This window comes from Dendrobates tinctorius, unplaced genomic scaffold (assembly GCF_039654945.1).
Source record: "Dendrobates tinctorius isolate UK_male_01 unplaced genomic scaffold, ASM3965494v1 ptg000138l, whole genome shotgun sequence".
NCBI classification, from domain to species: Eukaryota; Metazoa; Chordata; class Amphibia; order Anura; family Dendrobatidae; genus Dendrobates; species Dendrobates tinctorius.
Genome location: NW_027361806.1, coordinates 20,991,833 through 21,018,893, shown reverse-complemented (window position 1 = coordinate 21,018,893; position 27,061 = coordinate 20,991,833). Strand labels below are relative to the sequence as shown.

Here is a 27,061-nt window from a genome sequence, read left to right as displayed (position 1 = left end):
GAAGGACCCATTTTATCCTCTGGTGCTAGAGATTTGGAATCTCGTTCCCTGGACATTTTATCCTGATACTGGACTGCATTCTTATTCTGGACTATCTTATCCTTTGTGTGGTGGACTGAATATGGACCTTTTCGTATTTTTGCCTGAATAAAGGTCTTGGAATTGTTCACTCTTCGCTTGCTCTGTTGATTGTGAGATACCAGAGAAGGACCCCGTGACAACTGGTGGCAGCAGTGGGATCAACAGAGCGTCACCCAATGGAGAACCACCCACAGAGTGAGTACAGAAATTGGACTGTATGCAGTTTACAGGAGAGGCAGAGACCTGGGCCTGAACTACCAGGGACTGACTAAAGAGGCTTTAATCGATCTACTGGTGGGCGCTAGCCCGGCCACCTCCTCCCAGATGTCTGAAGGACGAGCACTGGAGACAGGGATCCCCATCCAGAAAAGCCAGTGGTTGGTGTGGTATGAAGAAGAGATGGCGGTTCTGGGCCCCGGCATCTCTCAGGACTACAAGGAGGAGGCTGCCCGCCGGGCACAGCGGAGATAGGAAGCAATGGAGCTTGAAAAAGGGAGTAACGCAATGTGGAGCGTAACCCCAACAATCCGGGAGCCTGTACGGATCATCCGGACAGAGTTTAAGCCATTTGATGAGGCTTCTAGAGGTGTGGAGGGGTTCTTCAAAGACTTTGAGCAGCAGTGTGCTGTGATGGAGGTACCCCACTCTTAGCTGGTTGCGTTTGTTAGTGGGGCTCCTGAACGGAAGCATGGCGGAGGCTTACCGAACCATTGATGCACTGCGGAATCAGGATTATAACATTGTAAAGCGGACTATCCTGGATTACCATGCTATCACCCCTGACTCATATAGGGCCAAGTTCCGAGACCTCCCATGCACCACGGGGGGGGATCGTTTAGGATGTATGCACATAAGATGTCCGAGGCATGTCGGAGATGGCTGGAAGCAGAAAACGCCTTTACTGTGGAAGATGTTATACAGGCGTTCCTTATAGAACAATTTCTTGCCAAGTGCCCTGCAGAGGTATGGGAATGGGTCCGGGAGCGCACGCCGTGTACCGTGGATAGAGCTGCAGCCCTGGCCGATGAAGCCCTTACTATCCGGCTGCAATGGAGGAGGCTTCTAGACAATGAACCATGGCCTGCTCCCACGCCCCGTCCCCCTCCAATTATATCTGCCCTTCCACCTAGTCGCAAGCCGATGACAATCACGCCTCACAATCCTAGGCCCCAACAGTTCCGACCACGACCTGGGGGTATGACAGAGAGGAGGTGTTATGGGTGTGGGCAACCTGGACATTTGCAGTCTGGCTGTCCCTCCAGGATTCGGAGGGAGCCCCACGCAGCCCCACCTCGTCCAGTACATCTTGTACTTTCCACCACACCTGAGGAAGAGCTACCACCACCCCCACCAGAGTGGACCACCGACCACGGCACCATAGATACTCCTCCTGGAGTGTACGGACTCCGGCCTCTGTCCTTTAGCTACTCAGAGCAACGGCAACGCCACCTGCAGGATGTCTTTATTGATGGATACAAAGTGTCAGGATTTAGAGACACGGGGGCATTCTTGACTATCGCTGACCCCCGTGTGGTTCGACCTGAGGCAATTTACCAGGGTCCAGGAATTCCCATTGTCCTGGCGGGCGGTGCCCGCAAATATATACAGCGAGCTTCTGTGCGTTTGGATTATGGTTGTGGAGAAAAACTGTGTTGGATTGGAGTTATGGGAGGACTTCCTGCAGATATCCTCCTTGGGAACGACATTGGGGAGTTACAGTGCCAATTTGTGGGAGCAGTCACCCGACTACAGGCCCTTCAAGCACTAAGTCATCCGGACCCCACCGGGGAGCAACCACCACGAACCGCATCAGAGTCGGTAAGCAATACTTTTGCTGCTACTACATTGGGAGAGTCTTGGGACAGAGAGGAGTTTAGGAGAGAAATAGAGGGTGACACTACCTTAGCAGCCGTTAGGCGAAAGGCAGAAACTGGGCACATGGGAGATAATGGGGATGGCTTCACTCGAGAAAACGGACTGTATTATCGTGTAACAAAGGGCAGTGACCAGGGCAACCCTGACGCAACGACCAGGCAACTCATTGTCCCTCAGAAGTACAGGGCACAGCTACTTCAACTGGCCCATTACATCCCCTTGGCTGGGCATCAAGGGAGAAAAAGGACTGAAAAGAGACTCACCCAAAGTTTTTACTGGCCGGGCGTCTCGCAGTCGGTAGCCCATTATTGCCGCACCTGTGATGTGTGCCAGCGAATGCGGCATCCAGGAGCTCGACATAAGGTACCCCTGCAATCCCTGCCCATAATTGAGGAACCATTTCAACGTGTAGCCGTCGACATCATAGGTCCTCTGGCCCACCCCAGCTGGTCGGGGAAAAAAATATCCTGACCGTGGTGGACTATGCCACTAGGTATCCTGAAGCTGTGGCCCTGTCCAGTATTACAGCAGTAAAGGTAGCCGAGGCCCTTGTTACCATCTTTACCCGGGTAGGGTTTCCTAGTGAAATATTGTCGGATCAAGGCACTCAGTTCATGTCAGATCTGGTCCAGTCCCTATGGCATACCTGTGGTGTTCGAGCCATTCGCACCACCCCATACCACCCGCAGACCAACAGACTATGCGAATGCTTTAATGGGACCCTAAAAAATTTGCTGAGTGCTTTTCTTGACGTTGAAAAAGACTGGGAAAGGTACCTGCCACATCTCCTCTTCACCTATCGGGAGGTTCCCCAAGAGTCCACAGGGTTCTCTCCCTTCGAACTACTGTTTAGCCGGAAGGTCCGTGGGCCTCTCACTCTACTGAAAGAACATTTGGAGGGAGACATCTCAGATACCGGAATGCCCATCGTTCCCTATGTTCTAGAGCTCAGAGACCGTCTCGCCCAGCTAGCTACCTTCGCTAAAGAACATCAGCGAATGGCCCAGTCCAGACAAAATAACCTGGTATGACCGTAATGCCAGGAACCGGGAATTTATGGAAGGACAGCAAGTGCTCATGATTACTGCTTCCCCTGCCAACAAGCTTCAAGCAGTGTGGGAAGGCCCTTATCAAGTTGTCAAGAAAATTAATGACATTATGTTATTGCCCTGGACTCTAGTGGTCGACGACAGAAAACTGTCCACATTAACATGCTGAAAGACTACCACGACCGATCTCTGCCTGTTCTAGCTGTCTGCCACCCCGCTAGTGATACCGCTGCCAACGAGTATCTCCCAGATCTCCTCCAGGTTGCCCAAGCGGGAGGATTACTGGAACAAGTGCCCCTGGGCTCCCATTTATCAGATATACAAAAGGACGATATTGTCGCCGTACTAAGGCCGAGGGCTGCTGCTTTCTCCTCAAAGCCGGGGAAGACTACTCTCACCAGCCACCATGTGGAAACCCCCGGACAACGCCCCATCCAGCAGGCTGCCTACCGGGTTCCAGAGGCTGTTCAAGGCATGATAAAGAACGAACTGGAGATGAAACAACTGGGAGTTATTCAGCCATCTCACAGTTCTTGGTCCTCTCGCGTCGTCCTGGTCCCCAAGAAGGATGGTATAACACGATTCCGCGTTGATTACAGACGATTAAATGATGCCACCAAGAGTGATGCTTATCCCATGCCCAGGATTGATGATCTATTGGATCGTCTGGCCAGTGCCCGATTTGTGACCACGTTAGACTTGAGCAAGAGGTACTGGCAGATATCCCTAACGGAGGACGCTCGGGAGCGCTCAGCCTTCACTACTCCATTTGGGCTTTATGAGTTCCTGGGAATGCCCTTTGGGATGAAAACTGCCCCCGCTACTTTCCAGAGACTGGTGGATAGACTGTTACAACAATGTCAGGACTTTGCCTGTGCTTACTTAGACGACATTGCCATTTTTAGCACAACCTGGGAGGAACATCTTAAACACTTGGGCATAGTGCTGGACTGTATGATAAGTGCCAAATAGGGATGGCTGAGGTGCAGTACCTCGGGCATAGAGTAGGGGGTGGGACACTAAGGCCTGAGCCTGCCAAGGTAGCAGCCATTAGCAACTGGTGTAGACCCCAGACTAAAAAGCAGGTACTTGCATTTTTAGGAACTGCTGGTTACTATCGCAAATTTGTTTCTAACTTCAGCACCTTGGCCAAGCCCCTAACCCGAAAGAACATGCCTATGTGACGTGGACGACGGCATGCAAGGATGCCTTTTCAGCGTTAAAGACTGCCCTCGTCACTGCTCCTGTCTTGGCTGCCCCGGATTACAAACGCAGGTTCCTCGTGCAGACAGATGCATCCACCTTTGGGATTGGGGCAGTACTTAGCCAAGTGAACGCCGCCGGAGAAGAACATCCTGTTGCTTTTGCCAGTCGGAAACTACTGGATCGGGAAGTTGCCTATGCCACTATTGAAAAAGAGTGCCTTGCCATCGTATGGGCGCTAAAAAAATTGCAGCCATACTTGTATGGCAGAGACTTTACAATCGTTACAGACCACAACCCCCTCACATGGCTGAATCGCGTATCAGGGGACAATGGAAGATTGCTGCGGTGGAGCTTGTCCTTACAACCCTACAGCTTCTGCATCCAATACAAGCGGGGAAGCCAACACCAGAACGCCGATGGACTGTCTCGACAAGAAGAGCCATAGGCTCCCCAGGCCGACCTACCCCTGCCACTGTACAAGGAACTATAAATAACTGAGCAATGTGGACTAAAGTGAGCAGGCCAGAGGTCTGTGTAGACCTCATGGCGTGCTCACTTATTATGGGGGGGGGGAGAGGTTGTGATGGTGTGATGTTATGTGGATATCATTTTATGTATATTTCTATTTCAGTTATTTTCAGTGTTTTTCTTATTACATTGTAAGTCTACAGCCTCACTGTATCTGTCTCTTGATGACCCCCCTGTAGTGCATTAATCCTTAAGGCCCTTTGTTCTCCTCTGGGGGGCCTGGAAACCGCCCCAACTTGTTTGACTTTCCCTGGACAAGGAAGGGGGTGGAGAGAGAACAGGAGCTGGGCAAGTCAGTTCTGGTGTGGACAGGATCATGCACAGACAGCACTTCAGAGAGAGAAGGACCCATTTTATCCTCTGGTGCTAGAGTTTTGGAATCTTGTTCCCTGGACATTTTATCCTGATACTGGACTGCATTCTTATTCTGGACTATCTTATCCTTTGTGTGGTGGACTGAATATGGACCTTTTCGGATTTTTTCCTGAATAATGGTCTTGGAATTGTTCACTCTTCGCTTGCTCTGTTGATTGTGTGATACCAGAGAAGGACCCCGTGACAAAGGGGTTTATCAACTAAATATATTTATCTCCTACTCACAGGACACAAGATAAATGTATGATCCCGGGTGATGTGATCCATAGGTGTCCGACCACTTGTACCCTAACTTTACCTAAAAATGGGGGATTCAAAGACTTCTTTGTAAACACAATGGTGTGAGATCTGGTTCAATCTCTTCCTTTATCAGTCCCATAAAAGTGACTGGACTGGCATTCACATACTCTGGGAATTACCTAATGGGGGTCTAAGTAGTCATAAATGTATCCATTTACAGGGAAAATGCCTTTTAGACCCTCTACAAGTAGATAAGAATTAGTGACGAGCGAGCGTGCATGAATAAAGTGTTATTGGAGCTCGCTTGTGGGCTAATCGAGTGTCTTCAGTGTGCTTGAAAACTGTGAGTCCATGCAGCTGCATGTCTTGCATTTGACAGCTGTAACACATGAAGGGATTGCCTTACAAATGGAGACATGCAGCAGCGGGGACTTGAACAGTTTTCAAGCATGCCGAAGACTCTCCGTCAGCACACGAGCATGCCGAAGACTCTCCGTCAGCACACGAGCATGCCGAAGACTCTCCGTCAGCACACGAGCATGCCGAAGACTCTCCGTCAGCACACGAGCATGCCGAAGACTCTCCGTCAGCACACGAGCATGGCGAAGACTCTCCATCAGCACACATGAGCATGCCGAAGACTCTCCGTCAGCACACATGACGAAGGAGTTCTCTTCTCCGAAACGCGCGTCGGGGCGCTTTCCTTGGCATCCATTTTTGGCTCATGAGGTATTAACCCTTTAATATTTTTCTAATTCCCCATTGTATTAAGCGATTTTCGCCCTTTCTTTATTACACACTGGAACCTAATGCTTTCTTGATTTAGGCACGTTCACAGTGCTATTTTATTTTTATAGCACTATACATATCATCATATACAACTTCTTTGGGGACTTCACTCTATACATATTTTTTAATTTTATATTATTGTGATTGCATTACAGGGTTATTTATTTAACCTCATGCTACAGCTTACTATGCTATTATGCTATGTATAAATTTTGGTGATGCCATTTTATGTTTAATGTATACACCCATTTTTTAATAAAGGGTATTTTATCTATATATTTTTTGCGTGTTGCCATATTTATTACACGTATTTGATTCCTGTCAGTCTCAACTTCCATCCTACTTAGTGTGCATTGTGGTTCTTTCACCGGATGGTCTGCCATCCACCATCTCAGAGGGGCTGTGTGTACAATTGGTCTATATTATTATATTGGATTTATTATTAAATTAGTATTGAACATCATCCCCACTGTTTTAATAATGTCAGCACACATGAGCATGCCGAAGACACTCCGTCAGCACCCGAGCATGCCGAAGACTCTCCGTTAGCACGAGCATGCCGAAGACTCTCCGTTAGCACATGAGCATGCCGAAGACACTCCGTCAGCACCTGAGCATGCCGAAGACTTTCCGTTAGCACACGAGCATGCTGAAGACTCTCCGTAAGCACACAAGCATGCTGAAGACTCTCCGTTAGCACACAAGCATGCTGAAGACTCTCCGTTAGCACACAAGCATGCTGAAGACTCTTCGTTAGCACCCGAGCATGCTAAAGACTCTCCGTCAGCACCTGAGCATGCCGAAGACTTTCCGATAGCACCTGAGCATGCCGAAGACTTTCCGATAGCACCTGAGCATGCCGAAGACTTTCCGTTAGCACACGAACATGCCGATGACACTCCGTTAGCACGCGGGCATGCCGAAGACTTTCCGTTAGCACACAAGCAAACTCAGATAACGCATTACCTGAGCACGCTCGCTTATCACTAAAAGGCATTCAGTGACTTAGGGAGGAATATATTTGAGAAAAAGCCAAAACAGGCAGAGATGCTTACTTGTATAGACAGGCCTCAATACAAATGCACTATCAGGGTGCAGCGAACCCAAGTAAAATGGCAACTGCACAGGTGCAATAATACCTAATGAAATAGCCAGCCTACAATCAGGGATTGGCCGTGTGGAACAACAGGGCAAAAAAATAATCCGTATGTGGCAATGTTCACACACTCCGTCAGCACCCGAGCATGCTGAAGACTCTCAGTTAGCACCCGAGCATGCCGAAGACTCTCAGTTAGCACCTGAGCATGCTGAAGACACTCCGTTAGCACACGAGCATGCTCGGATAATGCATTACCCGAGCACGCTCGCTCATCACTAAAAGGCATTCAGTGACTTAGGGAGGAATATATTTGCCAATCTTTCAGCCGCTCCTTACAGTCATGGCCAAAAGTTTTGAGAATGACACAAATATTAATTTTTACAAAGTCTACTGCTTCATTTTTTCTAATGGCAATTTGCATATACTCCAGAATGTTATAAAGAGTGATCAGCTTAACAGCAATTACTTGCAAAGTCAATATTTGCCTAGAAAATTAACTTTATCCCCCAAAACACATTTCAACATCATTGCAGCCCTGCCTTAAAAGGACCAGCTAACATCGTTTCAGTGATTGCTCCATTAACACAGGTGTGGGTGTTGATGAGGACAGGGCTGGAGATCAATCTGTCATGATTAAGTAAGAATGACACCACTGGACACTTTAAAAGGAGGCTGGTGCTTGGCATCATTGTTTCTCTTCTGTTAACCATGGTTATCTCTAAAGAAACATGTGCAGTCATCATTGCACTGCACAAAAATGGCCTAACAGGGAAGAGTATCGCAGCTAGAAAGATTGCACCTCAGTCAACAATCTATCGCATCATCAAGAACTTCAAGGAGAGAGGTTCCCTTGTTGCCAAAAAGGCTCCAGGGCGCCCAAAAAGACTAGCAAGCGCCAGGACCGTCTCTTAAAAGTGTTTCAGCTGCGGGACCAGCCACCAGCAGTGCAGAGCTTGCTCAGGAATGGCAGCAGGCAGGTGTGAGTGCATCTGCACGCACTGTGAGGCGGAGACTCTTGGAGCAAGGCCTGGTCTCAAGGAGGGCAGCAAAGAAGCCACTTCTCTCCAGGAAAAACATCATGGACAGACTGATATTCTGCAAGAGGTACAGGGAGTGGACTGCTGAGGACTGGGGTAAAGTCATTTTCTCTGATGAATTCCCATTTCGATTGTTTGGGACATCTGGAAAACGGCTTATTCGAGGAAGACCAGGTGAGCACTACCACCAGTCTTGTCTCATGCCAACTGTCAAGCATCCTGAAACCATTCATGTGTGGGGTGGCTTCTCAGCCAAGGCAATGGACTCGCTCTCAGTCTTGCCTAAAAACACAGCCATGAATAAAGAATGGTACCAGAATGTCCTCCAAGAACAACTTCTCCCAACCGTCCAAGAGCAGTTTGGCGATCAACAATGCCTTTTTCAACATGATGGAGCACCTTGCCATAAAGCAAAGGTGATAACTAAATGGCTCAGGGAACAAAACATAGAGATTTTGGGACCATGGCCTGGAAACTCCCCAGATCTTAATCCCATTGAGAACTTGTGGTCAATCATCAAGAGACGGGTGGACAAACAAAAACCTTCAAATTCAAACAAAATAAAAGCATTGCTTTTGCAAGAATGGACTGCTATCAGTCAGGATTAGATCCAGAAGTTGATTGAGAGCATGCCAGGGAGAATTGCTGAGGTCCTGAAGAAGAAGGGTCAACACTGCAAATATTGACTTGCTGCATTAACTCATTCTAACTGTCAATATAACCTTTTGTTACTCATAATATGATTGTAATTATATTTCTGTATGTGATAAAAACATCTGAGAAACACACATAAAAACCAGAGGCCAGCAGATCATGTGAAAATATAATATTTGTGTCATTCTCAAAACTTTTGGCCATGACTGTACACTTGGTTACACTCTTGTTCTATTTTTATAGGGCATTGCAAATGTAATCATGTAAGATATAAGAAAAAAAAAATTCCACTATGAGAAAATAAATTCTTAAAATCTGGAATTTTGGGGGCTGACTATAAATCGAAGAAAATCTGCTCTTTTTTTTGTTTTTCCAGTAAGTGTCACCATATTCTCTGAGGTTTCATTTTCCGGATGATTTTATTCCCATTAAATACCAGAGGCGGGAATCAATCGAGGCCGTATAGCTGTGAGAAGGACTGAGACATCGTCGCCCTTTCCTTACACTCCTGCCATTAACTTGATTAAAAATAAAATTAATTACCTGCCGTCCGGCCATTAGAATTATCAGTGCTGTACTTGCACAGACCACTAATCTGCACAAACACCTTTCTAATGAAAGCCCGGGTGCCATTCTGCTGGTAATCCATCACCAGATATTAGACTGACATGACAGCGCAGACAATTCTACACCAATTACAACTTTTTTTTTTTCACTGCAAAATCCATTACAGAAGTTCAGGGCGACACAAAGGCTCGGTGACGGCAGACTAATTCCTACACTGCCTTCTTAAGATCTCGGCACTCAAGCAAATGTACGATAGAGGTCCGCATATGCATAGCGCTCACCCAATATCTAGGCGTGCATGGAAAATCTGCAGGACCCGAGCCCGGGAACATCAGACGCTCCATCCAATCAATAGATTGCAAGCTCCGCGGCCGCGTTTTCCATTTGATTAACCCCTTTCCGCCATGGACAATCTTTATTTTTGCACTTTACAAGTTTGTAATATTTTGATCGATTTATGGACGTGTCAATATCAAATGTGTTCATTTATTTATGGCTTCTTGTACACAGTACCTCAGTATTGCAGCGTCTGGTCAATGTCACAGTTCTACTGTGGCTCGGCTTCTCCCAAGTACCAATGTGGCCGCCTACTGGCTCCGTGCGATCACCTTCCGCGATCACCTTCTGACTCCATACACCAGCAGGATCTGCGCAAGGCGACCTCCTGATCCTGACGCAAGGGATTTTTCAGGATTAACATTGGTATTTTACGCTAGTCAAGACTATGTGTTTTTAAAACAAAGTAATCTGTTCCTCTGCTGCCAACCCCAGTCTTTGTCGACAGGCTGCAGTGGTCACGTCACAGCTACTGCATATGACCACTGCAACCAGTCCCTGGAATGCTTCGATTGACTGCAGTGGTCACGTGCTATACGACGTTCTTATTGAAGCCTGGAAACAAATACTGGGGCAGAACCAGGTTCTCCATGCAAAATGAAAAATTCATCAGTGGTTAGTAGCAATAAAAAACAAACAAAAAAAACAAATCAAGTGATCCTCCCCTATAAGCACCCACCTGGATCCAGTGCAGTCTGCTCCGTGGTCTGTGTTTACAGAGGAAGAGAAGTCACCTTTGCATCTGCAAGACCGCTGCAGCCAATGGCAAAATGGCCAGGAACCGCACTGCGTAAATGTGGCATTGTTGTATCCCCATAGTGAGTTTTGTAGACAAGCAGCAGAAGGGTCATGGGATAAATCTCATCAAGAAAAACATCTACTAGGAGTTTGTAATTTCTCACTAGACTTGTTTTTTTTCCTACAGCCTTTAAACATAATCTAAATGGATAAAGACTATGGACGTCTCCAACATTAAAATAATTATTATATAATTATTTATAATATAGGCTGGATGTGAGCTCTGTGTGTCTCTCCCAGTAATATAGGCTGGATGTGAGCTCTGTGTGTCTCTCCCAGTAATATAGGCTGGATGTGAGGTCAGTGTATCTCTCCCAGTAATATAGGCTGGATGTGAGGTCAGTGTATCTCTCCCAGTAATATAGGCTGGATGTGAGGTCTGTGTGTCTCTCCCAGTAATATAGGCTGGATGTGAGGTCAGTGTATCTCTCCCAGTAATATAGGCTGGATGTGAGGTCTGTGTGTCTCTCCCAGTAATATAGGCTGGATGTGAGGTCTGTGTGTCTCTCCCAGTAATATAGGCTGGATGTGAGGTCTGTGTGTCTCTCCCAGTAATATAGGCTGGATGTGAGGTCTGTGTATCTCTCCCAGTAATATAGGCTGGATGTGAGGTCTGTGTATCTCTCCCAGTAATATAGGCTGGATGTGAGGTCTGTGTATCTCTCCCAGTAATATAGGCTGGATGTGAGGTCTGTGTATCTCTCCCAGTAATATAGACTGGATGTAAGGTCTGTGTATCTCTCCCAATAATATAGGCTGGATGTGAGGTCTGTGTCTCTCCCAGTAATATAGGCTGGATGTGAGGTCTGTGTGTCTCTCCCAGTAATATAGGCTGGATGTGAGCTCTGTGTGTCTCTCCCAGTAACATAGGCTGGATGTGAGGTCTGTGCATCTCTCCCAATAGTATAGGCTGGATGTGAGATCTATGTGTCTCCCAGTAATATAGGCTGGATGTGAGGTCTGTGTGTCTCCCAGTTATATAGGCTGGATGAGAGGTCTGTGTGTCACTCAGTAATATAGGCTGGATGGGAGGTATGTATGTCTCTCCCAGTAATATAGGCTGGATGTGTGCTCTGTGCATCTCTCCCAGTAATATAGGCTGGATGTGAGGTCTTGCGTGTATCAAAGGTGCTGCTGTCTTCATTAGCTTACATATCAGCACAGCATCTATCTTGCAGGTATTTCATCTTCAAGTACTTTCCTCATCATCTGCAACCTGTTTTATCTGCCCTCCCTGATACTGTAGATGCTTTCTTCCATGTTCAAACTGAGGAGATCTGTGTAACCCACCACCCTCCTTTTGCTGTTACTTCTAACAACAAAACAATGGAAGGCAGAGAGAGCTGTGAAAACCAGGGGCTTTGGTGGATTTTGTAACATTTTTGCAGAACAGTCATCAATATACAGAACTTACAGACACACTGTAAAAAGGCTGGAAATAATTCAAGATTAGTCAGAGTGTTTTCTTAACTCTGCACTTAGAAAGAAAATGAACAATAAAAAAAAAAAGTGAATAGGTGAATATCACCTTTAACAGGGTTTAGTATGTGTATGACAGGGGATTTATATTGTTGACCCAAAATGATAACTATTTCTGTATAGACACAAGAGGCAAAAACATTGTTACCAAATGGTACCTTATATCACAACACGGACTGACGATACAGAATCGGTCATAGCACGTGATGTCACGGGACGGCTCAGTGAACAAGGCGCTTAGGCACCAATAGTCTGGTGTTGACTAATGGGAGAGTTGTGGGCATGCTCTGTACATTGTGCAGAGAAGGGGAGAGAGTGAGCTGTGACCATCACCAACTGATTTCCTTGAATGTGTTGTGGGCATGCTCTGTGATCTGTGCAGATGTCACTGTGCAGGGAGGAGGAGACGGTGAGCTGTGACATCACATATTGAAAATTGGAGATCTTGCATTACCTTGCTATAGATGTGACCCTGTCTGTGATGATAATGAGATGACTGTGAGGAGACCAGATAAAGGGAATGTGTTAAAGAAAAAGTTAAGTGTTGTAATACCAGACCCAACCTGTGGATAGAAGGGGCACTGTTTTATAAGGAAAAAAACCTGTGTTTTTCTAATCTTGTATATTATTTTCTTATTGTCGGTTTTCCAGAATATTCTTGTTGCTCAGTTTCTAAGGCTCTTCCCCCAGGCTCGCCGGAGGACACAGACAAAATGTGTGTATAATAGGTGCAGAGGTGGCCGGCGTCATCCGGTGTCTAGATGATAATTGTGTGCAGAGAGAGAGCGGCCGACACGGACTCTGATCCCGAGGTTGATTTATTGTCAGAGACATCGGAGCTGAACATATAAAAACAGCGTAAGTGACCGGCGCCATGAAAGACACAAAATGTGATAGAAGATCCCACATCAAAACCATACAGAAAGGAAAAAAGATCAATGAGAGCGCCAGATTCATGTTACCAAACAGTGGAATAATGAAGAGCTGGGAAAAAAAATAAAAAATACAGATAATTATAATATTCTTCTAATCAGATTTGTTCAAAACCCCCCAAAATTACATTGATCACCCCCTAAACCATTATGGCCGTCCAAAGTCTGGGCCAGCACTTTCGACACGGTAGTATGCAGCCTTAGCTGTCCCTTCTGCCACAGCCGTCCGTTGCCTGGGACGCCCCTCCCGCCGGCAGCCTGGGACGCCCCTCCCGCCGGCAACGGCCGTCTGCAGCTTGGGACGCCCCACCCGCCATGGCCGCCGGCAGCCTGGGACGCCCCTCCCGCCGGCAACGGCCGTCTGCAGCCTGGGACGCCCCTCCCGCCATGGCCACCGGCAGCCTGGACAACCCTGTGGATAATTTTGGAGATACTATCTGGATACTAACACGGCATGCAAAAACACGTCACCGACGGCGGTATACGGGGTGCAGCGCGTCTGCACAGATTGTTATGGGGGCTGTATTAGGGCGCATTATAGGGCCGTTTGTGCCTCAGATTTCTCCACGGTATGTCTATCCAAAAATCTGCTTGTATCACCTCGATTTTCGGGAAGATATAGGTGCGGACTCGTCGCAGATGTCAGGCTTTGCAGGGTGAGCTCGTAACAAGCTTGCGCCAATCTTTATGTAACACGTGGAGCTCTGCACTCTGCAGCCACCAGAGAATGGACGTCTGATGTGAACCGTGCCGGTCCCTGGTGGTGAACGCCGCTATCCCCAGGTTGGGCGGTGAACACTCCCCACCAGCAGCGGAGGAATTAGTGCTACAGTCACATTAAGGAATGGTGATGGTTATCACACCCGGCTGTGCTCACCTACACGTCTGACTCGGTAATTAATGAGAATTACCTCTCGAGACATCCTCCGCCCAATGCCTTATTTACAGGCCGTCAGCTATGGGAAGACGCCACGTCGGGCTCCATTGTTCTGTAGAAAATTTGCGGTGGCGGCGTGTGGACTGGTGCACAGAGCGCGGTTTAGTCGCGGCCGTGCAAACATTTAATAACTTATGTTCTAGATTTCACAACGTAATTAGGGCACAAAACCTCCAAAATAATCAGAACGAGCCGGTAATGTTCACCTCCCGCCACTTCGGATCCGCTACTCAGCCGATTGTCCCACTGGTCTGTTTCCCTCCCCATAGCGCCCCACACACACGCGACCACTGCAGCCAATCACTGGCCTATGCAGTTATCCCAGCATATAGATCACATGATCACTGTGACTGGCTGCAGCGGTCGAATGGAAGCACGGGACATCATTGCTACCGCGGATTGTACGGATGTGTGAATAAGCGTATAACAAACCGACTAAAGAGAACCGATCATCAATGTTACACTAAAGGTATGAGCAGAATGGCGCTGTCACACTGAAGTAACACACACCACAAATCTGCAGCCTGGTTTTCGTTAAATCATTATGTTAAATTTCGGCTTCCTCTGTGCAGGACTGTGGGTAGGGTCTTTGGCTCAGGGGGCTCAGCCATGGTGGCTGCCTCTGTTGCATTCATTTAAACTTTGGCATGGCGCTGTCTTAGCTGTTGGAGCCGCTTTCTCCGATGGTGGTCTTCATGAAAATGGACCTTCGGCAGTCTTCAGTAAAACAGCACCGGAGGTGGCGCATGCGCAGAGTGAGATCTCAGCAGGTCATTGCTCCCAGATCTCATTCTACGCCTGCGCCATCTCCGGTGCCATTTTCATGAAGACCGCCACCAGCGAGAGCGCTGCCCACAGCTAAATCAGCTCCTGCCCATGATTTAAATGGCTGCAAGATGATTGATGCAGCAAAGGCAGCGGAGGAGCCGTGGCCGAGCCAAAGACCCTACCCACAGTCCCCGCCCAAAAGCACCAAGTAAACCAAAAATTATCATGGTGATATAACGAAAACCAGGATGCAGATTTTTACAGTGAAGGCATGTGTTACATCCGTATGACAGCGCCATTCTGCCCATACCTTCAGTGTAACATGGATGATCCTGATGACCGGATAAGCTACATAACTAATATTCTACCATTAATCCCGATGTCCTGATCCCACGGTGGCGGTCCCGGCTGCTCCACACAGGACGGCGTATCTTATGTCTGGCTGTTACCGGCGCATTGCCTGAAGGAGACAGTCTGACCGCTATTTTTTAATAGCTAAGCCCCCTATAGATGAGAGAAGGGGCCTGGCTTAGCTATGACAATCGTACACTGCTACAGTCACGTGCAAACAAAAGGGCTCAGAAGGAAATGGTGACCGGCGGATCGAAGCAACTGGGCTAACGAGAGAATGTTCATAGATTATCGAACAAATCCCCTTTAAGTCGGAAGGATACTATGCAACCCCACATAAAACACATATTGGCATCAATACAAAGCCACATGATAAAATGTATGCAAAAGTCTACAATCCCCGGACAGACATAGTAACAGACCAGGCACACGTCTCCAGCTCGGACACTTTTTGCACGGTAGTGTGTATAGAATATATACCTCTATAGATATAGTCTCTGTGTGTGGCTTCATTACAGAAGATGGTTACTGTCAATACAATAGTACAAGGGAATATAAGAAACTTTATATTATATCATAAGAGAAATCTGCTCCGTTCACCACTTATGAGCCACTTCTTACCACCTTCCCAGCTCCTCCTAAATTCATCATTTACTTAAAAATTCTTTTAAAATCTGCCTTGGTTAAAACAAGACACACAGACGGCCAACTCACTGCGACATCAGAATAAAGCTGCCTATTAAAGTCTATGGAGAGGGGGATGAAACTGACAGAGAAAGAAGCCAAAGACACAGTAAAAAGCAGCAACTTGGAGGACAATATGTAACAGCACTGAGCAGAGTAGCTGAGAATCCAGCTCTGGGGCAAGACTAAAAAACAAAACAAATTATATACCTATACCGCTACTTTCTGGCAAGTTTGTTTTACATCTATTCAGCACTTCATCCACAGCTACAGTGCTCAGTACTGATGTATAATTCCCTCTATGCAACTGAAACTGTATAGTGAGTGTTTATCTCACCTTAGAAGATTTGAATTCACAGGTACACTGCTCAGCACTGCTACAAAGAGACAGGAATCCCTAATTTCTGGGTGCTGTGTATTGGAGACAGCATAACAGCTAGTCTATACCCACTAGCTCAGAGACAAGTGAAAATGGAATATGCAGTCTGAAAAGGGGAAGAATGGTGAAAAGTGCAGGCTATAAGTCATATAATAGCCAGAAATGGTGTTATTCCTCATGCACAGACAGGACAGAGTATTCTGAGCAGTTGCTCACTGGTACCTTTAAGTCCATTTCAACAACAGACAACGTTCAATTAGTGGCTTCTCTTTGCCGCCGAGTCTGGATTTCTTCATGAAGAAGCCGTCTGAAGTTTAACATTTCATTAATGTTTTTGTCGGCTAACATCTCCTCGATGGAAACCCTCCTGACGCTTCCAAGATCCATCGCCGCATTGCAGCTCATAGCCTCCAGCATCTCCACCGAGGCCCGAGCAGACTCCTGCATGGTCGCAAAACACGGGAAGATGCGGGCGTTCCATAAACTCAAAGACTTCTTATCGCCGGAGAAAAGTTCTTCAGAAACTGTTATACCCCAGAGCTGGAAGCGCAGAACGAGGCTGGATCCGAAAATCTGAAGCACGCTCAGATCCGACAGGGAAGCCACGCTCTTCTTCAAGTCATCCTCAATCCCAAACAGGACGGTGGCAAACATCACTCGGCCGTCAATCACGAGGCTGAACGAACTCACGAAAGACTTCTCTGGGACGACACATCTGAGGCTTATGCACGAGCCGCTGATAACGCAGGATCCCCCCACGGACACGTCGGGGCCCAGCCTGGAATATTCGATGACTGCGCCAGGTGAGACTCTGCACTTGGCATCTATTCGGCTGTGGATGACGCACGCCTTCTCGCTAACATCTCCATCTTGATCCGGAACAATGCTAAAAACCTTCGACTGAAACCCAAGTTCTGCCCGGAGCGAGGCGTCGGAGGTGAAGTGGTGCACGTATTCCTGCAAGGTCCCGATGTGGTAGAACTTGGACTTATTGAGGGCGATGACAGTGAATTCCGTTCCTCTAAGGAGATGGAAGATTTTTCTTCTCACTTCCGTGAGCTGGGATTCGATCTTGGACACGTTGGTTGTGTTTTCGGTGTAGTCCAAGGTCGCGTCGGGTCCCAGGGCTTGAAGGAAATCTCCGTAGGCATCGATTTCACAGGTAACAACTCCTAATTCTTCGAAGAACTGGAGAAACAACGCGACGGTGCCGTGATCCATGTAATACAGGCTGTCTGTATAAACCATCTCAGATGTGGACTCGAGAGCGGAAATGGCCCTAGCCTGGCGCATTGTCTCAATGCTGGGCTTGTGGAGGTATGATCGGCACGTCCGGTACTGTAAGTCAGTATAGTCAGAGGGGGGATTCTCCAGCACAAACACCCCGTGCGTCGTTCCTATTTCCAGGGTGGATGGGTGAGCGAGCGCAGTGATGCCCGGTCTATCGAAGGTGACCACCAGCCCGCCGCTGTTGTACAGCTCTATGTCATCTGCACACGTTACCAGTACGCCCGGCTTCATACAGGAGGGGAAATCTATGTAGATGGCCAGCTTCAGGTCCAGCATCTGGTACACAGGGTCACCGCACGGTAATGCTGTGAAGATCTTGCCCAGAGCACTTGCATTCGGCAATCGTTGACTGTAGCCGCCTATATTATGGTGAAAAAAGGAAAAATAATAAAGTATATAAACAACTTATAGCAAAGTCCATCTGAAGAACCAAAGGGGTGCCGGACAGATAAGCGATCGGACCAGACAGTTAATGTCCGGCGCTAAACGCAAAACACGGGATTCTCCTGGATGGGGAGGAGGTTGACAGAGGAGGAGGGGGCCCAGAGGAGGCGGTCGACACAGGAGGTCGACTCAGGGGGAGGGGGGGGGGTCGACTCAGGGAAGGAGAGGGTCCAGTGGAAGTCAACAGAGAAGGATGGGGTATGGTAGGAGTTTAGCTTACTCTCCTCTCCCTATTGGGAACATATATGCACTAGGCCTGACCATGCCGGAGTATGTGAGGGTGCAGGGGGAACATCTGTCAGGTTAACCAGCCTGCAGCCAATGACTACCTATGTTATATCGGCGGCTCCCCTATTGATGTATTTTCCCAGCAGATCGGCAGCGGTACATATGGATAGATGTGAAACACTTAGCAGACATTGACCCCAACAGAGACCACTAGACAAACCTTCTTGACACGGGGGAAGGATGTTTGGATAATTGAGAATCATTAGCAGAGCCGTTCCATGTAAGCGCATTGATTATGTCTAATTAGTTACAACACGATGAGTGGAGATTATCCATCGATTATCCCGGCCGCTAATTATTCCTTGTATAATGGAAAAATTATCAGAGAAAAGCTGCGACGTACCGGCATGGATCAGGATCACCGTATAGGAGGAGAGCGCGTCGGGGTACAGCTGCTGCAGACGGTGCAGGGCGCACAGCGTCGAGCCCCCGTTCCCTATATTTACAAAGAAAAAAAAGGGGCAAAATTATAAAATTTATAACAATCCAGAATAAAAATGGTAATGCAATTAAATATTGTAATACATAAAGGAGACACAACACATCGATTCTATTGTCTTATTTAACAAATTCTTCCATTTCCCACAAAATGACAATCCTGGACTCTGCATACCGCTCCTCTGTTGCTCCTCCTGGAAACGTATGAATGAACATCCGGGTGTTGCCGGATGAGGATGCGTCCCTACACTGTCCGCACTGTCAGACACACGGTCAGGGGCTAGAGAAATGGCCCCCCAGGAGTCAACAGCGAGGATGTGAGAGGTTGTGATCAGTAGAGAGGTGTGTACGGGTATGCCGCATTAAGATGCACGTGAGCAGTCCAGCGCCATCTCTCCATTGCGCTCTAGAAAGTCTAAAGGTCCATTACCAAGCGCTCCGCATCAATGATCGGCGGGGTCTCTGCATCGGACCCTCACTGATCAAGACTTCAGACATCTGTATGAGATCTGAAACTTTTTGTGAACATCCAGCTACCCTCTAACTGAGCAGGAGAATTACATGTCAACCATTCACTGCCTACGCTGAAGATGCGTACCCCCGAGTGCGCCAGTAAGATGGCCCCCTGTGAGCGCCAAAATAAGGGTCCCTGTTATGAATGGGTCACCGAGGAGGAGAGCAAGACCAAGCTAAGCCACAGAAAACCAGAGAGGTTGGTAACTGAGCGGATTGCAGACCCCTGATCCTAACCACACCACTAGCAGTAGCCGTGGAGCGTACCTACGATGATCCTAGATGCCTCGACACAGCCGGAGAACTAAATAAGCCTAAAGCAAGAAAAGGGGAAATCTAAACTGCCCCAGAGCAGACCCCAAAGGAATAGATAGCCCCCAAACATATATTGTCAGTGAGACAAGATGAAAACACAAAACACAGGTAGGAAAATAGACTGAGCAAATGATGGGGCCCAAACTAACTAGAAAGGACAGGAAAGGAAAGACGCTGTCTGCAATCACGCCAAAAACCCTGCAAAAAATGTCCAACACGTCTGATGCAAAAAATACTGAAGTCGCACGACTTCGTCTACTATATCAGCACTCTGGTATATTCTGAAAGCAGAGCAAAAAGAGGCCAATCTAATAAGGAACAAAAACAAACTGGCACAAGCAGTAACATATGGGCGGTGATTCAGCACAGCCCCAGCCGGGGCTGGCTGACCACACAAAACTGAAATAGACAAAACCAGATCAAATGTGAACAATAGCAAAAGAACACTTAGCTGAGCATGCAGGGACTGAGCTGGAAACCAAGAAATCAGAAGGCAGGAAAAATCACCAGCAGGGATAGAGGGAGTCGTCTGTCTTAAATCCAGTCAGAGACTCCAGATCTCCAATCGTCCTCCTCATTATCAGGTGGCAAGCCTCTGTTAATCAGATCAGCTCCATTACCTCCTGTAACCACCAGAGGAAGCCCGGAAAGAGAATACTCGCGACCCCTCTGTCAATACAACCAGGTCCACTACCTTCAGTAGTAACCAGAGGTAGGCCAGAAAGCGAATTCACAACAGGTCCCCCAGTGTGCACTGAAAAAGAGTTCCTCATGTGCGCCAGTTAGATGACCACCTTCTGTGTGCGCCAGCCAGACGACCAACAGCCGTCTGCAGCAGCCAGACGACCACCCCCCGCGTGCGCCAGCCAGACGACCACCCTTCCCGCATGCACCACCCAGACGACCTCCCCCGCGTGCGGCAGCCAGACGACCTCCCCCGCGTGCGGCAGCCAGGCGACCACCCTCCCCGCGTGCGCTAGCTATACCACCAACCCAGCGTGCCACCCAGACGACCACCCCCTGCGTGCGCCACCCAGACGACCACCCTCCCCGTGTGCGCCACCCAGACGACCACCCCCCTTGCATCTTGCATGTGCAAGCCACATGGACCCCTGTGTGCAGAAGAAAACTGATTATTAGATTTGGGATTTGCATCCGGTCCCGAGCGAATATTTACAATTTAGCAGAAACTTTAGTAAAGTTTAGGTTGTATTTTATTGCAGCTGATCACACAGGTCCGGACCCCTCGCTGACTGCGGCAGAGATGCCCCCAGACCCCCGCTGATCCGCCTGCAGTAGCACAGCCGGCAGCACCATCTATCAGACAACAGGAGGATCAGATTAGTCAGATTTTACACTCCGTGATCGCATTGGGGGATGAAGCTGAGAAAACTGCACCAATTTTAGAAATTTAAGGCTATGTGCACACGCTGCGGTTTAGCCTGCGGATTAGCCTGCGTTTATCATCTCTACAATGGAGGAGATGGTAAACCGCAGCAGAATCCGCAGAAAAGAATTGACATGTCAATTCTTTCTGCAAACTCAAATCCGCAGCTTTTCCGCAGTTAAAAATCCGCAGCGTGTGCACAGCAGAATGTAAATCCCATAGGATAACATGTTACTGTACACTGTCTGCAGAACTGCTGCAGTTCTGCTGCGGCCAAAACCGCAGCGGAACCGCAGCGTGTGCACATAGCCTAAAGGGAACGTGTAATATCAGCATCGGCAATGTGAGGGGCCGCTCAGGGGAGACCGGAGAGAGGTTTTGGTCGCGCTGCACCTGTTTTATTCCAGTCATCTGTGCGGGAGCAGCACTGAGCAGCCACTACTGTCCTATTAATGCAAATAATAGTTTATTATGGCAAGAAGAAAAAGTACAGTAAAAAAATTGCAGCAAGTAAATAAAACAAAAGTAATAAAAACCTCCTCTTGGAAGATACCGGCAGGTAGGAGGAGGTCCGCAGGGCTCAGGCCCAGCAGCAATAGACCAGAGTCGTGCAGGGTCTTTGTCTGGGGGGGTCTGGAGGGACAGCAGTCGGCTGACAGACCACCATGCCTTGTGCCCCTCAACTTTCATGTCTCTGCACTTATCGGTCTTGGGACCAAAATCTATGGACATTGTCAGCCCCATTCACGGCAGAGTGCAACGCAAAGGATAAATACGAGGCTGATATAACACGGCCTCAGTACACTCCATGCAGTTCTCTGTGACTGTCCAATAATCCAGAATATCTGCTACACTGTCAGATTCAGAGGATGCCAGATTAGAGGACTTCTGCAGTGTGGATGCAGGTAGAGATGAGTGGTGCGGCCCGTCTCTGCCGGGCGACGTGTTCATTAGGTGGCAGCGCCCTGTGGGCGCACACCGCGGCTGTTTGGGAAGTCAAGTGTTGTGGGGAGAAGATTAGAGGGGACGCCGGCACTTCTCCCGTTAACAATAAAGCTGAGGAACGGACAGATATTTATAGGCTCAGATCAAACACTAAATTGGCAGCCCGTGTGCTTGGCGGAGACACAAAGCCACAGATGGGAGCGCTGCTCCGGGCTTAAGGCTTCCAATTATAAAGAGAGCTGAAGAGCTCACCTATTTTAGGTCCCGGCGGATCAGAGAAAACATGATAACGAACTCCGAGAGGAAGTTCTCTCCTCGCCAGTTTATCAGCTATCTGCCGGTGATAAGCCCGCTCCTGCTGTCTGTCGGCCGCGGTAATGACCACCACATCCCAGAACTCCCCGGCCGGCGCCTCTCTACCTGTATGGGGGGAGCAGAAACAGAATCAGCGCACAATTACCTGGGATAGGAGAGGGGATTCATCTCAAGAGAACTGTACACCGACACCGCGCCTCAAGCAGGAGCGTCTGTCTACCACACACACTCCTAGGGAGGGAAACAACAAGGTAACACTTCTGAACATCAAGAAACCGTGGTCCTAGGACGTAGTTTTAACAACATAACAATCCCTTTCTAACATAGCTGCGATGCTCTGCGTATCCTGACATCGTTCTATCATAGCTTCGATGCTCTGTGTGTCCTGACACCTTTCTATCATAGCTGCAATGTTCTGGGTGTCCTGACACCTTTCTCTCAGAGCTGCGATGCTCTGCGTGTCCTGACACCTTTCTATCATAGCTGTGATCCTCTGCGTGTCCTGACACCTTTCTGTCATAGCTGTGATGCTCTTCGTGTCCTGACACCTTTCTATCATAGCTGCGATGCTCTGCGTGTCCTGACTCCATTCTATCATAGCTGTGATGCTCTGCGTGTCCTGACACCTTTCTATCATAGCTGCAATGCTCTGCGTGTCTTGACACTGTTCTATCATAGCTGTGATGCTCTGCGTGTCCTGACTCCTTTCTATCATAGCTGCGATGCTCTGCGTGTCCTGACTCCATTCTATCATAGCTGTGATGCTCTGCGTGTCCTGACACCTTTCTATCATAGCTGCAATGCTCTGCGTGTCCTGACTCCATTCTATCATAGCTGTGATGCTCTGCGAGTCCTGACACCTTTCTATCATAGCTGTGATGCTCTGCGTGTCCTGACTCCTTTCTATCATAGCTGTGATGCTCTGCGTGTCCTGACTCCTTTCTATCATAGCTGCGATGCTCTGCGTGTCCTGACTCCATTCTATCATAGCTGTGATGCTCTGCCTGTCCTGTCTCCTTTCTATCATAGCTGCGATGCTCTGCCTGTCCTGTCTCCTTTCTATCATAGCTGCGATGCTCTGCGTGTCCTGTCTCCTTTCTATCATAGCTGCGATGCTCTGCGTGTCCTGACTCTTTTCTATCATAGCTGTGATGCTCTGCGTGTCCTGACTCCTTTCTATCATAGCTGCGATGCTCTGCGTGTCCTGACTCCTTTCTATCATAGCTGTGATGCTCTGCGTGTCCTGACTCCTTTCTATCATAGCTGTGATGCTCTGCGTGTCCTGACTCCTTTCTATCATAGCTGTGATGCTCTGCGTGTCCTGACTCTTTTCTATCATAGCTGCGATGCTCTGCGTGTCCTGACTCCTTTCTATCATAGCTGCGATGCTCTGCGTGTCCTGACTCCTTTCTACCATAGCTGTGATGCTCTGCGTGTCCTGACTCTTTTCTATCATAGCTGTGATGCTCTGCGTGTCCTGTCTCCTTTCTATCATAGCTGCGATGCTCTGCATGTCCTGACTCTTTTCTATCATAGCTGTGATGCTCTGCGTGTCCTGACTCCTTTCTATCATAGCTGCGATGCTCTGCGTGTCCTGACTCCTTTCTATCATAGCTGCGATGCTCTGCGTGTCCTGACTCCATTCTATCATAGCTGTGATGCTCTGCCTGTCCTGTCTCCTTTCTATCATAGCTGCGATGCTCTGCCTGTCCTGTCTCCTTTCTATCATAGCTGCGATGCTCTGCGTGTCCTGTCTCCTTTCTATCATAGCTGCGATGCTCTGCGTGTCCTGACTCTTTTCTATCATAGCTGTGATGCTCTGCGTGTCCTGACTCCTTTCTATCATAGCTGCGATGCTCTGCGTGTCCTGACTCCTTTCTATCATAGCTGTGATGCTCTGCGTGTCCTGACTCCTTTCTATCATAGCTGTGATGCTCTGCGTGTCCTGACTCCTTTCTATCATAGCTGTGATGCTCTGCGTGTCCTGACTCTTTTCTATCATAGCTGCGATGCTCTGCGTGTCCTGACTCCTTTCTATCATAGCTGTGATGCTCTGCGTGTCCTGACTCCTTTCTATCATAGCTGTGATGCTCTGCGTGTCCTGACTCCTTTCTATCATAGCTGTGATGCTCTGCGTGTCCTGACTCTTTTCTATCATAGCTGTGATGCTCTGCGTGTCCTGACTCCTTTCTATCATAGCTGCGATGCTCTGCGTGTCCTGACTCCTTTCTATCATAGCTGCGATGCTCTGCGTGTCCTGACTCCTTTCTATCATAGCTGTGATGCTCTGCGTGTCCTGACTCCTTTCTATCATAGCTGTGATGCTCTGCGTGTCCTGACTCCTTTCTATCATAGCTGTGATGCTCTGCGTGTATATAACCTGAAGTTTGTGGAATATTGTTTGGTGTCGGTTTTCTGAGACCTGTCACCGTTTGACATTTCTGTCGATGGAGCCGAGTGATGATTTGGTTTCTTTCGCTCGGAGCTGTAGGTTGTAATTGATCAGTTTTGGCGTCGGCCGCGCCGTCCGATGACGGGTTGGATTATGACACCGTGACCTTTTTTCTGGGACGACTAAAGTCATTAAGTTCATTAATACCTGGTCTGATGTGGAGGACCATGGGGCAGGTAGGGGTAACTCCTCACTGACGGGGGAGGCGGAGTCACTCCGCTCTTACACCGCCGGGGTCACCTCAGTCATCGGCTGCAGCGCTTTTCTGTGTGAGAGGACGGCCCAGGACTGATCTGCTGGGAGAGCGGTGGCGCCAGTGGTGTCCGGCAGAGTCATGTGCGCCCTGCTGCTCCGCGGAGGCCGGATCACCTGCGTCACTCATACAATACACTGAACAGACCCCATGACAACACTTCCTGGCACAGCACACGGGGGGGGGGTATAGTTCTGCATTTCCATTGCAAATGAGAAAAAAAAAAAGTCAGAACCGAAAATAGCGGGAAAAAAAATCGGTTTGTGAGATTCTTGCAGAGATGTCACTTCCCCGTCAGTATCAGCCGTGTCCGGGGTGTCAGTGACACAAATAATGACGGTCTCCATAACTTCCCAGCAAGCAGAGATCCTGCCCGCTCAGGTCACGTGACACTAGAAGCCGCAGCCTGCCCACGGCGCAGTGCACACCCACCTCTCAGGGCGCTGTACCGCGCCAGCCTCCGGTGCGTCTCCCCCTGCAGACCACCCGCTCCCGGCTCACACATCCCGGAGGTGCGGGGACAGGTGACTCCAGCCAGACGTCACCAGTGACGTCAGCGGACACGTGTCCTCCGCAGCGGCCATGATTGTTCAGGGCGAGCACCGGCCACGTCCCATCTAGGACGGGCGTGTGACGTCAGCCAGAGGGCGGAGCTCTCGTCTGAGGGGCGTGTCCCAGTAGAGACTCCTCCCTCCCTTAGGTCAGATCGTTTCTTTCTGCTTTTCTCTCATATACCTTCCTAAAGCTGCAGCAGCGTGACCATAAGATAAAGCATAAAAAATAAACTGCATTTTACATCTATAAAAAAATTGCAAATTACAAAAAAAAAGTCGTGCAGCCGATGTATTGTGTGTGATGTAATTATACAACTAGTTTTTATTAGGCGACGTTCACACCATGAGTTTTTGGTGAGGTTTTTATAGTGCATAGTTTTGAAAAAACACAAGTAACGTATTAACGGGTGCAGGAACGGCGCGTTTCTGCCGCAGCATTGCACTCAGGCTCGGACTGCCCCACAGGGGAGCAGGGCAATCCCCCGGTGGGCCCCTGCGCAGATCTGAGCCCCCAACCCCACTGTACGGGCAGCACTTGGCATAATTCACTCTGTACAGAAAAAAAAGCAGCGTCTCATCATTCATCACCCGAAATAGACAGTTTATTGTTATATAGAGGTGTAGGTATTGAATGAGGGGAGTGCGATATTTGTATGCAGGTGAAAAGTGGCCCCAAAAGTCAGTGTCACTGGTGTTACTGCCCCCTCCGACGCTGATGGCACTATATACACGGGGCAGTTTTCACCTGCGGATTCTCGCATCTAAGGCTGTGTGCACACGCTGCGGAAAAGGTGCGGATTCATCCGCGCGGATTTTGTACAATCCGCAGGTGAAACCGCAGGTCAAAAGACCTGCGGTTTTACCTGCGGATTGCTCTGCGCTTTTGCCCTGCGGTTTTTCATCTCCTCAATGGAGGAGATAGCAAACCGCAGGAGAATCCGCAGAAAGAATTGACATGTCAATTCTTTCTGCGGATTGAAAACCGCAGATAATCAGCGCGGAAAATTCCGCACCGTCTGCACTGCGGATTTTGATTCCCATAGGGAATCATTGTACTGTACACCGCAGCAGAAACTGCTGCGGGTCCGCAGCGGCCAAAACCGCTGCGGAACCGCAGCAAAATCCGCAGCGTGTGCACACAGCCTAATACAAATCATGAGAGATCGACACAAAGAGTCGGGGGAGTTTTTGAGGCGAGTATTTTACTTAATAAACGCTTGGTGTGAACGTCGCCTTATCACAGCTCCCGCAGAGTGGATGGGACTCATGGAGATCTCCGGAACACTCCACTCTCTTTTTACTCGTCGTAAACTCACCTTCGGGTCGCCTTTCGTATCCGCAGCGTGCCACCTCCTTCTCCTACTTTTGCGGATACGCTGAGCTTTGTGTGGCGATTTTTCCCATAGACTTGTATTAGATGCGGAATTTCTACAAGTAAAAATAAACGCCCGCGGGTTCTTAGTGCGTCGCTGCGTCATAAACGCGTGTAATCTGCACCCAAGCGTGTCAATAACGATTGGTCAAAGCCAAATACCCACAAGAAGCAAAAGCAAAGTGGCCTAATATAAAACATGAGCGACCAACGAGTGTCACTAATGTAACAAAAAAACACAATGAAAGAATGCAGGTAGCAGAAAATCTGCAACATCAAAAGCTCCTGGTGTGAACGCAGCCTTACTATTAACGACTAGATGCATGAACTG

General features: G+C 48.5%; 2 protein-coding genes across 4 annotated transcripts in view; both read right to left on the bottom strand.

Annotated features, from left to right (window-relative positions):
- The window catches only part of TNNI3K (TNNI3 interacting kinase), a 217,588-nt gene extending 201,074 nt beyond the window's left edge, over window positions 1-16,514 (bottom strand). For all 3 annotated transcript variants that reach the window (XM_073544789.1, XM_073544790.1, XM_073544791.1), the window contains exon 1: window positions 16,387-16,514. The gene's annotated coding sequence lies outside the window, so the exon portion shown is untranslated. The remainder of the gene's footprint in view (window positions 1-16,386) is intronic.
- On the bottom strand, window positions 12,914-25,388 carry FPGT (fucose-1-phosphate guanylyltransferase). Its single transcript, XM_073544792.1, is given in 5 exon segments — window positions 12,914-17,813; window positions 18,530-18,622; window positions 22,037-22,204; window positions 25,237-25,345; window positions 25,347-25,388. Coding segments are annotated over 5 exon segments (1,809 nt in total). The 3' UTR covers window positions 12,914-16,416.
- Between the last annotated feature and the right edge of the window lie 1,673 nt (window positions 25,389-27,061).